At 34.6% G+C, this 12,614-nt stretch overlaps 1 protein-coding gene across 2 annotated transcripts in view; it reads right to left on the minus strand.

Annotated features, from left to right (window-relative positions):
- LOC150099324 (PAX3- and PAX7-binding protein 1-like) overlaps positions 1-12,614 on the minus strand; it is a 291,434-nt gene that overhangs the window by 138,589 nt on the left and 140,231 nt on the right. For both annotated transcript variants that reach the window (XM_090403794.1, XM_090403795.1), the window contains exon 12: positions 3,912-4,111. In XM_090403794.1, the coding sequence (XP_090259920.1) occupies positions 3,912-4,111 (200 nt within the window). The remainder of the gene's footprint in view (positions 1-3,911; positions 4,112-12,614) is intronic.

The raw sequence follows: 12,614 nt of genomic DNA on the forward strand, positions 1-12,614 counted from the left end.
ATCATAAAAAAACTCTTAAAACATAAAAATTATAAAGAAAAAGCAGTGCATTTAAATTTTATTTATTTGAATTTTTAAACAACAATAACTGGCCAGTATGATAAACATAACTGCAGAACAAGAAATATCTTATTCATACAACTGTTAGTTTATAACTATATTGAGCTGCATGTGCACGATAGAGAACAACCCACATAACTGAAATTAGCAGAAAAATATGATTCTTTTATTTTTTTATCTATATTCTTTTCAACGAAATTCCACATACAATTGTGAACAAAAATAAGTACTTTTCCATATATATATATGTGTGTGTGTGTGTGTGTGTGTGTGTGTGGCGCGCGCGCGCGCGCCCAGGGCCGGTAGAAGTGGGCATGCAGTCACCGCTACAAAGGGGGTGCCGCTTCCGGGGCACGGTTCACAAGTTAATTTTTAAGAAACAAAATTTTTATCATAAAAACAAAAAATTTTTACAATGATCAATATTAAAATAAATGAGGCTGGATACCAAATAAAAATTAAAAAAAAAAAATTGTATATTACCGCCTCTTTGATCAGCCAGCTGTTTACAATTTTGTAGTGAGAGCAGGCTAAATGCTTGCCTGCAGAATGTTGTGTCTACTGCAGTCTATCTAAAGTGAAACGGTGAATGGTTTTAATGCGCAGAAACGAATTTTCATACAAAACATTTGTTGCTAGTTAACCAGTCACATGGTATGCATCTCAGTAGGCTACTGACAGTAGCGCAGTGCAGACTATTATTTCGTCTCTGTGTTGTGTAATAATTTCTTGTGGGTATAAAATAGAAATAGAATCAAAAATTTAAAAAAAGTTATCTGGTGCACAAAATCATAAGCATCATACTGCGAAAGAAGCAGTTAAAATAAATTTGTTAAAATATTAAAAAATTCTGATACAGATTGTAACCAACTCGATACATCAGAAATCAGAGTTGAAGAACCGTGCACAACATCCAGTTTGCACGAAAGTGCTATTGCAACTATTGAACAAGATAACAAGATGCATTTTTCACTTAAATCATGGAGAAGATTTAGTTGCAGTTGACCACAAAACTAACATATTGTTAGTCTCTGTAAATTTAGAAGATCCAGGTGAATGGGGAAATATTGATGAAAAATTAAGTTGTATTAATTGAAATGGGGCCTGTTCAAAAGGAAAATATAATATATCCCAGAGATACATATCGTCATAAATTTGGCGACACATATTATAATAGAAAAATGGAAAATGGGGAGCTCATGTCAAGAACATGGCTCATTTATTCCGAAACTTTAAATTCTGTTTTTTTGCTTTTGTTGCAAACTTTTCGCACCTACTGAATCAAGTCATCTTGTAGAAGGTTATAACGATTGGAGAAATGTAAGTACAACTTTGCATAGACATGAGACTAGTTTAACTCACATGAAAAATTTCTTAAAATGGAAGGAACTTGATAAAAATTTAAAAAACAAAAGAAACATTGGACAAGTGTTTGAGAACGCTTGATTGAAATTATAAAATTCCTTGGTAGCCAAAATTTAGCTTTTCGCGGATCATCTGCTAAATTATATGATAGGAATAACAGCAATTTTTTAAAATTAGTCGAACTGTTTGCGAAGTTTGATCCCGTTATGTAAAATCATGTTGAAAGGGCCCTACAATGAAACAATAGAGTACACTATTTGAGTAAAGACAGTCAAAATGAAATATTGGAAACTTTTAGTAACACAATCAGGGATACAATTTTCTTATCAATTCGAAAATCTAAATATTATTTCATAATTTTAGACTGCACACCCGATGCAAGTAAAACAGAACAAATGACCATTATTATTCACTTTGTTTCCTGTGACAATGGAATTGTCAAGTTCAGGTAAAACTTTTTAGGTTTTGCAGATATAATATCATATTCCACAGGACGTGGTTTATGTGCAACAATAATGGAACAACTGGAAAAATGAAACATTCCCATTGAACACATGCAAAGTCAAGGGTATGACAATGGGGCAAATATAAAATGGAAAAAATATGGGCTCCAAAATTTGCTTTTGAACAAAAATCCTCGAGCTTTTTACGTGGCATGTGCTGCTCATACTCTAAATTTAATCATTAACGATGCAGCCACAGTGAATGCAGATACAATTAGTTTCTTTGCAATTATTCAAGAAATATACAATTTCTTTTCATTCTCTTACAAACATTGGACAATCCTTTTAAAGTTCATAAAAATTTTAACATTGAAACAGCTCAAAAACGTGATGGGAAAGTAAAATGAATGCTATCTGCCCTCTACGATATCAGTTACGAGAAATTTACGATGCACTTTTTGAAATTTTAATAAAGAAACTCAGTATGAAGCACAAACATTATGTGCTAAAATAAAGGAGTACAAATTTATTTGTTCTCTTATAACTGGGCATGATATACTTAACAGAATAAACCCTGTGAGTAAAATGCTTCAAGACAAAAATATGAACATTACACTTGCTTTAGAATCTATCGAAAACTTAAAAATATTCTTACAAGAGTATCGATCAGATACAAATTTTAAAGAAGTTCTAAAAACGGCAAAAGAACTGAGTGAAGAGGTGGATGGAGAACAAGAATTTAAAACTGGTACGGAAGTTCGACAACGAAAGAAGACAAGACAATTTGACTATGAGCATCATGACGAAACGCCACAATCGTCAGAGGATAAATTTAGAGTGAATGTGTTTTATACACTTCTTGACGTTGCAATGTGTTCATTAATAGAACGTTTTGAACAACTAAAAACATATGATAATTTCAATTTCTTGTATAGATTACTACAAATTAATAACGAAAATTTACAAAAAAAATTGTGACGATTTAGAGATTCTCTTGAAGGACAGCGACAATAAAGACATAAATGCAATAGAACTATAAGACGAGTTATGTGCTTTCCGGGATATTTTTCGGAAGGATAATTTAAATATTCAAAACCCTTTCGATATTATTAATTTTATTGTGTCCAATAATTTATCTTTCCCTAACTTTTCAATTGCTTTAAAAATACTATTAACCTTACCTGTTAGTGTAGCGAGCGGTGAACTTGTTGATGTCACAAAAAAGGCTTGTTAGTTTGGCATTAATAGCTATTGAAAATGATATATGCGGAATTAGATGTTAAGACCATTATTTCTAATTTTGTGAATATGAAATCAAAAACCCTAAAATTTTAATAAAAAAATTTCAAGTATATTTATGTAATTTAATTTATTTTCTGTTATTCTGTAAAGATGTTATTTTTTGAATACTTATATTAAATGTTCTAATTATTTCAGAATTCTTTTCTTATTTTCTCATCTATCTTGAGTTTCTTTTATTTTCCTAAAAGATAGTTCCCCTTATAAAAATTATTAAAACATTTTTACAAGTTACTAAGAATTTAGTAACTTGTAAAATGCAAGAATTTTTTAAACTTTAGTTCAAATAAATTTTAAATTTAATTAAAAATTTATTTTAATTTTGTTAGCGATTCGGGTTGGTGAGAAGACTATAATCCCTGTATTGTTATATTCAACGATTAAAGTGAAGTGGCTTTATCAAAATTTGCTTTAACTTTTGAGAATTTTTTGAATATTCGGGTTTTTAACGATTATCCTGCCTACCCCCCCCCCTGGTTTGTTACATTTAGCGAACCAACATGTGGCTGTTCTGTCAAAATTTATTTAAGAAATTTCAAATAATTTAAATTTTTATTATTGTAAAAGAACCACACACGCCCGGATTGTTACAGGGGCGCTTAGATAGAAATTGCATGCGGGCGGCAAAGACCCTAGCGCCGGTTCTGTGTGCACCAATTCATTAACCTGTAAAGGACAAACTACCTAGTATTTTATAAAAGTGCTCCAAATAAGGGATTAATGACAGTAAATTAACAAACCCACTTCTAAGGGATTCCAGTCCAAAAGCTGCAAACGTATAAATGGACCAAAAAGCTTTGGTAAGCATAATGGCACATATGCATCTTTATAAGAATCTGGCTGTTCTTTTTTCCACTGTTCAAACTGATGCTTTGGACCTTGAATAGTACCAAACTCATCTACAACATCTTCAAATACTGTCTCTGATGCTTCCAGAATATTATCTGTAAAGAAACAGATTATATATATATATATATATATTAAAAAAAAACTTTATCTATTTACATTTTAATTTTTCAGTTGAATAAATTGAAATTTGTGTTGAAATACACAAAAACATATAATAATAATGAGAGAGAGATTTATTATATTCAACTTGGTAAAAAAATGTCATCATCATCAATTTCCTGATATGTACACTCAAGCAATGTTCAGATTACTATGATAGCACCATATGATTAAGTTTATATTATAATAATCTCCTATCAACAACTTTCCTCCAAATTAGTCTATCACCTGTCAGCACTCAAATATTGTTGTATCTAACATTTCGTTCTTCTAAGCCACTTCTGACTGAATCAATCCACTTAGACCTTGGTCGTCCCCTGGGTCTCTTTCTTGCCATCAAAACACCTGTTATGCTAATCTTCCCTCTCCTGTTCTTTTAAGTGACCATACCAACTTAGATTAGCTCTGCTCACTGGCAAATTCTTCAATACAAATAATGCCAAGTTCCTTCTTAATGTCTTCATTTTTAATATGATTCTGCCATTGATACCATCTGTTCAGGACTGTAATTTTTCTAAGGACTCTCGTATCTGTGGTCTCTCATCTTTGATCAAGTGCTTTATTTTCTAACTCAACCCTTAGATTCTAACCTTAAAACTGGTTTGAATACTGTCTTGTATACTCCAGTTTAGTGTTTTGACTAATTTCTCTCTTATTTCATATAAATTTATATATTCAACTGTCTCCCCACCATACCAGCTTTGCTTATTCTGTTGTTTATTTCCAGATTTAACTTGCCATCTTCACTAAAACAGTGCCTAAATAGCCGAAAGATTTTACTTGTTCTGTAGGCTTTCCATTCACAATGTAGCTGAAATTTTCTATGCCTATTTTCCTATTTTCGCAGTTGTGGTCTTTTTATTGCTAATTTACATGCCAAACTTGTTACAGCTGCTATTCAATTTAGTTATGGAATCCTGGGGCTTGCACTGAGTGTGTTTAGAAGTACGTCATCTGCATAAAGCAAAGAGCTAAGTTTGATATCAACAATTCCAATATCAGTTTTATGACATTTTTTTAATAATTCTTATAATTTATATATCTTATAGTTCTGGCTTCTAAGGCACTTTTTACTATAGCAATCCACCTACATCTTGGTCTTCCTCTGGGTCTTTTTCCTGCTATCCTGCAAAGAACACTTGTTTAGTTAATCTTTCCTCTCCTATTCTGTTTAAGTGCCCATACCACATGAGATTAGCTCTACTAACACATTTCTGAATGCTAACAATGTCAAGTTCTTTCCTAATATCCTTGTTTTTAACATGATATTGCCACTGATGCTGCTATTCACTCTTTTAATCTTTCTCAGAAATCTCATATCTGTGGTCTCCAGTCTTTGATTAAGTGTTTTATTTCTAACCCAACTTTCAGTTTCATAAGTTAAAATTGGTTTGAATACTGTAAATATCTGACTCAATACAAAAGAGGGCAACTGGTTGATTAATGACCCATCTCTTGCCAATTCACTCCATCAACTTTCACACAGACATTTGATTTCAGCAGCTTGAATCTTCTTATAAATATTTCCATGGCAAGTGTTCATATGAACTAGCATCAATAATTCCTCCACTCCCTAACCAAATCCATAAATGTACAGCTGGTACCCAATACCCTTTTACAATTCAACTACAAACTCAAAGAATCAGTTTCTGTTCCTTCTCTATGTTTTTTTTTTTTTTTTTTTTTTTGTAAGGAATGCAATACAGGTCTTCAAATCAAATGTAAACAAGTTGCTCCTTTTCCAACTCTCCATTCATCCACAGTACTATAGACAGGACTAATCAACCTCTCATTTAAAACAACATTAAAGTAGGTATGGATGTGATTATCTTTAGGTGAGAGATGAATTTCATCAGCTGGTGTAAGACCACCATCCTGATTACTGGAGGCCTGAAATGGCTTGAAAAAGTTCCAATGTTTGGTCTCTAGAGCAGAGTTTCTGGATTATGTAAAAAAAATTCCTAGTCCACCCACAGTGTGAATTTAAAGGTTTGCAAAATCTTTTCATGGGTGGGAGCCATGTAAAAAGAGGAGGAAAAATTAAAACAGACAACGGAATTAACAAAGCTAGTACAGTAGGAAGTCAAAAGAAATGTATATGGAATAAGAGGGAAATTAGTCAAAACACTAAATTAGCTGTATAAAAGACAGTGTTCAAGCCATGTTAACTTCAGATCTGAGACTGCTTTTTTTTTATTTGTTTATATATGTTGGGCCCCATACACAGGAGGTTGATTGGTCAACCTATAGTACATTAGTACTGTGTATAGGTGGTGGGTTGGGAAAGGAGAAATTTATTTACATTTGATTTGAATGACTTTAAATTGTATTCGTTGGGAAACACAGCAGGTGGGAGACTGTTCCACGGTGCAGCAGTTGCAGAGATAAAGGAAGAGGAAAAGAAATTTGTTCTGTTTGTTTCTAGGTGTACTGTGAAGGGATGTTGTGCAGCAGCTGCATGTGTTCCAATGAGCTTAGTACTGAGCAGGGGAATTATTGATGCTATTTCGGATGAGCATTTCCCATGGAAATATTTATAGAATATACTTACTGCAGAGACCAAACGTCTGTGTGAAAGTGGGGGGAGAGAGTTGGTAAGGGATGGATCACTGATAAGTCTAATTGCCCGCCTCTGTATTGAGTCGAGCATTTTGGGGCCCCACCTCATATGTGGGAGCAGTATTCAATAGTTGGGCGGATTTGTGACTTGTATAATGTTAGTAGCTGTTCAAGGGTGAAGGGGTTAGAAGTAGAACAGTTGATTAAAGACTATCCTGATAAAAATTAGGGGAGTAAACTGATGGCATTAATAGTGGGATCATGTTACAAATGAAGATATTAGGTAGGAATGTAACATGGTTTGCATCCAGGAATGTGTGAGCATAGCTAATCTCAAATGGTGGTAAAAGATTAGCAAAGCAGGTATTTGATGTGGATGGCAAGAAAAAGACACAAAGAAAGACCAAGATGTAGGTAACTGATGCAGTCAGAAGTGCTTTAAAAAATCAAAACATGAGATCTGGCAATACTGGAATTCTAGCAGAAAACAGACTAACTGGAGGAAAACTGTCAGTAGGACGTTAGTAATGATGAAACTTTTCATGTAGTACCATCATAGTATTATGCATACCCCCCCCCCCCCACCAGGGGAAGAATAGTGAATGAGTGGAATGAGTTGCTAGTCTGTTGTCAGATGCCTTTTTGAAGAATGAGTTCAAAGCAAAGTATGACAGATACTGCATGAATGTTGGATAATGCTTGGCATAGGGATTCTCTCGAGTCCACAGAACCCTTGGCATTGTCTGTATATTAATATTCCTTAGCTTTTTAACTAGTTCAATATTAAGAAGAAAGTGATTCTCAAATTACAGAAAACGTAACCTCCTGTAGTCATTGTAAGGATATTATAAAGGTTCTGTATTGGGTTTTCTTATTCATAAATGATTATATTGCATTCTCTCTCTCTCTCTGTTATACATATTTTAGAAATATCTAAGATAATTTTGGTTGATATAAGAGTCTTAAGTAACACTAGTAAAATCTTAGTTTGACTGGTTAACTACAACAAAAATATTTATGTTCATAAATAACTAGGTACAATAATAAATCAGCATTAAAGTCTGATACATTATTATTATTATTATGGGGTACTCTATGGAGTCTTCAGACTCATTGAGAGAGGCCCTAAATATCATGGCAAGCACTATCAAACATTTGTGCAGTATTTATCACACTTTGCTTTGAACTCATTAACAGTCATGGTGCCCACAACAGACTCTGGCAACCTATTCCACTCATTCACCACTCGCCAAGCAAAAATTAGCACTGATACCTCTGCTAACTACACTTTTTGCTCAGTTTCCAAAGACGGTCCCTTGTTCTCCCACCATCAGACCTGTTCGGAAAAATTTCCTCTGTATTAATCTTGTAAAAACTCTTCAATAATTTGTGTCTCAATCATATCATCCCCTTTTCACCTGTTAATAAATTTCTGTAACTTGGAGAGTGGCAAATGAGTGGAATAGGTTGCCAGAGTCTGTTATGAGTGCCATTACTGTGAATGAGTTCAAAGCAAAGTATAACAGATTCTGAGCAAATGTTGGATAGTGCTTGGCATGATGTTTAGCACCTCCTTTGATATGTCTAAGGATTCCATGAAGTAGCCAATAATAAATAATATAGTATTCTATTTCTGCATATCCATTCCTGTATTTTGCTCTTGACCAACTTCTCCAGTATCTTGACTATTACTCCTGATATGCTGATCAGTCAATAATTTGCTACATCTGTCTTGGAGTCTCCGTTATGCAATGGAAGTATTTTTCCCTTTTTCCATCCATTTGGGATTAACCCAGAGCTGAGACTTAGATTAAACAACATGAGCAAAGGCACTGCCAATTTCCTGGCACCTTGAGTTGGTATACCTTGAATGAGCCTAGCATGAATAATCATTGAAGGGATTTATTTTACCATGGAAATGTAGTTATTATTATTGTTGTATGGATGCTGCCATGAAGTCCGAAGACTCATCATGGAAGACCCAAACTATCAACGTAATTTATCATACCTCTTCTTGAACCCATTAACAAAGTACTCACAACTGACTCTGGTAATACATTCTACCTAACTCTCCAAGCAAAATATCTAGTCCTCACATCCCTACTAACCACACCATTCACTTTCCAGGGATGATTCCTTGTTCTGGTCCCTCCAGCCAAGTGCTGAAACATTTTCCCTACATCAATCCTGCAAAACCCTTTAAACAACTTAAATGTTTCTATCAAGGCTCCTCTTTTTCTCCTATCAACCAACTTCTGCAATCCACACACCCTCAATCTATCTTCATAGGGAACATTCCACACACCACTCACCATCTTGGTCACTTGCCTCTGTATCTTCTCTGCTACTTCCTCATCCCCAAGAATTCCAGGAGACCAAACTTGAGCACAGTAATTCAGATATGGACATATCAAGGCCTTATAAAGAGGAATAACAGCTTCCTTATCTCTACTTGTTAATGTGTTCTTCAATATCCAAATAATCTTATGGGCTACATTAGCAATATGTCCTCTAAACTTTAACTGTCTGTCTAGCACCATCCCTAAATCTCTAGTTTCATCTATTTACTGAAGTATAGTGGCATCAGTGTGATACACAGCTTGCAATCAATTTATCCCAAAAAGCATAACTTTACATTTCTCCATTAAACTGACACCCATTATCTTTTGCCGATACTGTCAACTATTTAAATCGTCTTGCAAGCTCTCCAACATTGCCTTGATTAACTATTACTCTATCTAATTTTGCATTATCAGCAAACAACTGAATATTTCCTTTCAAGTTATTTCCTATATCATTTATGTATAAATTAAACAGCAATGATCTCAGCACTGAAGATTGTGGCACACCACTAGTAACCTGTTCTTGCCACTCTTTATACAATTTTTGATATCTGCCTAGCAGCCACCCTCTTATCCACTTAACCAGTATCATATCCATTCCTATTTGTTCTTATTGTGTAACAAGAGTTCCATGTGGCATTTTGTCAAATGTTTGAACAATGATAAGCAGTGACAAACAATGTTCAAGACAATTTTAAAATCAGACCTAATAAAACCTTTCTTCACAACTGATCCATGATAATGAATAACAGTGAAAATAATATGCACCCTTGATTCTACATTCAACTTACTTCCTGTACCTCCTTAAATTCTAGCTGCTGACATCATCATCATCATCAAATTCCTGCCATGTACCCTCAAGGGGTGTACAGGATATGACAGTACTACATGAAAAAATTACATCATTACTAACTTCCTATCTACAATTTTCCTCCAAATCAGTCTGTTACTTGTCAAGACTCCAACATTATCAGATCTTATATTTCTATCGTCTAAGGCACTTTGTACCGTATCAATCCACCTATATCTTGGTCTTCCTCTGGGTCGTTTTCCTGCCAACCTGGCAGAGAACACTTGTTTTGCTAATCTTTCCTCTCCCATTCTATTTAAGTGACCATACCATCTGAGATTAGCTCTGCTAACACATTCCTGGATGCTGACAATGTCAAGTTCTTTCCTAATATCCTCATTTTTAATATGATATTGCCATTGATGCCATCTGTTCACGCCTCTCATATCTGCGGTCTCTAGTCTTTGGTCAAGTGTTTTACTTCTGACCCAGCTCTCAGATCCATAAGTTAAAATTGGTTTGAACACAGTCTTGTATACAGCTAATTTAGTGTTCCGACTAATTTCTTTCTTATTCCATATGAATTTATTCAATTGACTTCCCACGATACCAGCTTTGCTGATTCTGTTGTCTATTTCTATATTTAGTTTACCATCTTCAGTAAAAATTGTGCCTAAGTAGCTGAAATGTTTTACTTGTTCCACAGGTTCTCCATTCACAACACAGTTGACATTTTCAATGATTCTGCCTATTTTCATTGTCTTTGTCTTTTTATTGCTGACCTTCATACCATATCTATTACAACAGCTATTCAATTTAGTCAGAGAATCTTGCAGACTTGTAGCGGATTTATTTAGAAGTATAACATCATCCGCATAAAGCAAAGAGCTGACATTAACATCTACAATTTTGATATCAGGTTTAATACCACATTCCTTCATAATGTGATCCATATAGATAATGAATAACAGAGGGGATAATGTACATCCTTATCTCACACCAGATTTAACATTAAACCATCTTCCTGTACTTCCTTCAATTCTAACTGCTGACTCACAACTCAAATAAAGACTAAGTATTGCTTGATATAATGCCCCATTGACACCATATAACTGCAGCGTATTGAATAGCTTCTCTCTTGGCACCTTGTCATATGCCTTTTCCAAATCAACAAAACTTAAATACAGATCTTTGTTATATTCCCATGCTTTCTCGACTATTTGTCGTAAAGTGAAGATCTGATCCTGACAGCCTCTATTTGGCCTGAATCCAGCTTGTTCTTCACCAAGCTTTTCTTCCACAATTCTTCTCAACCGTTTCTCAAGTATACTTGCATAGATCTTGCCAGGAACACTCAGTAGGGAAATACCTCTGTAATTCTCACATTCAGTTTTATTTCCTTTTTTATATATGGGTACTATGAGAGCTCTACTCCAATCATCGGGAATTCGTCCCTCTGTCCAGGCTTTCTGAACTATGCAGTGCAGCCACTGTAAGACTCTTATACCACCATACTTCAGCATTTCTGGTCGAATATCATCTACTCCTGCTGCCTTTCCACATTTCAAGCCTTTGATGGCTTTTTCTACTTCAAGTATGGATATGTATTCCTGACTGCATGCCTGGTCAGTGTTTTTTATCACTGTGCTGTCATCACTGCTTGTTTCATTTAGCAGTTTTTCAAAGTAATTACTCCATACTTCAAGGATATCTTTTTCTCCTGTTTTCATTTCACCTTTATCATCTCTAATTCCTTTTACAGCACTCTTTCCTCCATTCCTAAGCTTCTTCAACAACCTCCAGAATATTTTGCCACCTTCTTGATATTTATTTTCTATATTCTTGCCAAACTCCTCCCACGACTTTTGTTTAGCTAGTTTTACACACTGTTTAGCTTTCTTACATTTGTCTCTGTATTCTGTAAGAGTAAAAGCTGACTTATTTGCCAGGAACTTTTGATATGCTTTCTTCTTTTCCTTCACTGCCTCTTTAACTTCCTGTGTCCACCAGGGAGTTCTGATTTTTTTATCTTTGCACACAACCTCACCACATGCCTCTCTGGCAGAATCAATCAATGTTTCCTTCAGAGTTTGCCACTGAATCTCCAAGGTTTGATTCCTGTTCTCAAACTCTTTCATTTTCTTTTCAATAATATTTCTGTATTTTAGTCTACAGTTTACATCTGAGAGCTGCTCAACTTTTATTCTCTTTAAAACTTTCTTAAATGTTCTTCTTTTCAATATGAAATTCAATTTTATCCTGCTCAAGACTAAATAGTGATCACTTCCAATTTCAAATCCTCTGTACACTCTGGTGTCCTGCACCAGGGAGAAAACATCACTATCAACAATAACATAGTCAATGAGACTTTTCTTATTCCTAGCCTCTTCTCTCCATGTGAATTTGTGAACATTTTTATGTTGGAACATGGTGTTAGTAATAACCAGTCCATGTCCTCAGCAGAAATCCAACAGATATTTGCCATTATTATTAGCTTTGCTCTTTTCTCCAAATTTTCCCAAAATATTTTTGTATGTCTCACAATCATTTCCTACTCTACTATTTAGATCCCCAACAAGGACCAACTTTTCCTTTTTCATTGTGTCAGTTGCTTTTTCTAAAGCCTCAAAAAATTCCTCCACTTCTACCTTAGTAGAACCTTCTGTGGGACCATAGGCACAAATAAGTCTCATTGTCCAGTTCCCCATTCTCATATTTGCCCACATTATTCTACTTGAGACTGACTGC

The sequence above is a fragment of the Typopeltis vanoorti genome, chromosome 14, assembly GCF_054136105.1.
Source record: "Typopeltis vanoorti isolate ZY-2024b chromosome 14, IOZ_Tvanoo_1.0, whole genome shotgun sequence".
NCBI classification, from domain to species: Eukaryota; Metazoa; Arthropoda; class Arachnida; order Uropygi; family Thelyphonidae; genus Typopeltis; species Typopeltis vanoorti.